Raw genomic sequence first — 1,742 nt, 5'->3', positions numbered from 1 at the left:
CTATTTAGTATCTATAGCCTTTTCTTACTTCATTTTTTGTGTGTGTTGTCGTTTCTGTTGTTCATTAACCAGGCAGCATCTCAGCCTACTATGACTAATCGCCCCCTACCAAAACTCTTCCCCCTTTTTCCTTTTCCAGGAAATCCCCACTTGATTTTGTTCCTCCTTCTATGTTTACACTGCCGTTGTGTTATCTAAATATATCCGCGATAGGCCTCGCTTGCTCCCTGCAAAATACTGTAGTGCTGACAGAGCGGCAGTCAGTTCAAGTGAATTCATGTGTAGTTTAGCTTGCGCTGTTTTCCATGGCCCGCGCGAAGTGATGTCGTTACACACTGTGTCAGAGCCGGATAAAGAGGCATCTGAAAAGATTTCAATGTCGGGGTTCTTAGGGGAAAATTTTTGCCATTGATTTCGTTAAGATTGTGAATCCACCACTCTAAATCCGACCTAGCTCGGGACGAAAAAGATCATTTTATGCTCAAATTGCCTCCAAGCCTCTTCAATTTAGAGATGTAGAAATGATGCATACTTTTTGCATTTCTTTTTGCATACTTTTTGCATTTCAGTTTTCACTTGGGCTATTGTAGATAAAGTGATCAGTAAAATGGGTACTCCGTCTCATAAAAACAGTTAATTCTTTTAAAAACCATTAGCTTTTTTCTTCAGCTGAATTTTTCCGACAGCTGGAGGAGCACTCATCTGGGGCTGTTGAGGAGCAGCCTTTGATGGTTCTGGTAACTCCTTTTCCTTCTTCTTTTGGACTTTGGATGGTTTTTTAGGGGAGGGCTGCTTGGGTTCCTCTTTTTCATCATCCTCAACCACTGGGATACTAACCTTCCCTTTCTTCAAGGCTTTTCCTTCTTTGGACTTCTCGGGTTGGGCCCTCTTTTTTGCGACCTTTTCCTCGTCCACATCTTCATGTTCTTCTTCCTCCTCCATCACTTTATCCAAAGTATACCCTATGAGGTGGACCGATGCTGGACCAAGACAAAAAAGAGAAAACTTTTCTCCAGCCTGGAAGTGCAAATCCAAGCTTAATTGCTTGGTGTAAGCACTAAGATAACATACAATGTATTCCTTGTTCCTGTTGTATACCCAAAGGACAACATCCTGAGCGGCGTCAGGTTCAGAACTTAAATCGAGAGAGGCTCTTGTAATCTGGATAAAGGTTTTAACAGTTTCGGAATGGATAGTCCCAGGGTGAAGGACCAGACCCCAGAACATTTTTGATCAATTACTGAGTCAAACGTTTAAAAAATCATACAAAACTCAAACTCAACCAAGTAGGCAAGTACTGACGTGGCTTCTTATAGTTTATTAGTGTTATAGTTTATTCTTATAGTGGGATTGTGCGAAAGGGATGGTCGGTGCGATCCATGTGAAATTACCTAATATAGACGCAACTGCGCAAAGTGGGATTTTGCCGTCAGATAAGGCTGTTTTTATGAACAAATGAACCATGCCGATCGATCTGTAATTTCTCAATTACCCTTTTTTAAACAGACTTCACATTTCAGTCTGGAAAACCACTCGCATTTCACTAGATATAGCAACGTCTTGAGGCACCGAGCGTTGAAAAGGATCGGATAAAAAATTTGATAATGAACCAGTTAGCGACGGTGTCTAAGACCAAGGGATCGTCAGCAGTTACGGTTCGCCAATGATAAGCAAATGATCTCAATCTAACCCCGAATTCAACATTAACACAATTGTCAGAAAGCGGTCTAGTCATGCCTTCT

The 1,742-nt window shown here is 41.5% G+C and overlaps 1 protein-coding gene across 1 annotated transcript; it reads right to left on the bottom strand.

The window, feature by feature from the left end:
- Positions 1 to 642: 642 nt before the first annotated feature.
- On the bottom strand, positions 643 to 1,227 carry LOC124192547 (46 kDa FK506-binding nuclear protein-like). The gene has a single exon (XM_046585902.1). It carries the CDS (start codon positions 1,225 to 1,227, stop codon positions 643 to 645), a length of 585 nt encoding a protein of 194 aa, XP_046441858.1.
- Positions 1,228 to 1,742: the final 515 nt, after the last annotated feature.

This window comes from Daphnia pulex, chromosome 4 (assembly GCF_021134715.1).
Source record: "Daphnia pulex isolate KAP4 chromosome 4, ASM2113471v1".
Taxonomy (NCBI): domain Eukaryota; kingdom Metazoa; phylum Arthropoda; class Branchiopoda; order Diplostraca; family Daphniidae; genus Daphnia; species Daphnia pulex.
This window is presented reverse-complemented; position numbering and strand designations above follow the sequence as displayed.

Coding starts and splice junctions, on each gene's coding strand:
- LOC124192547 (XM_046585902.1), bottom strand. CDS start 1,227: ATGTTCTGGGGTCTGGTCCTTCACCCTGGGACTATCCATTCCGAAACT.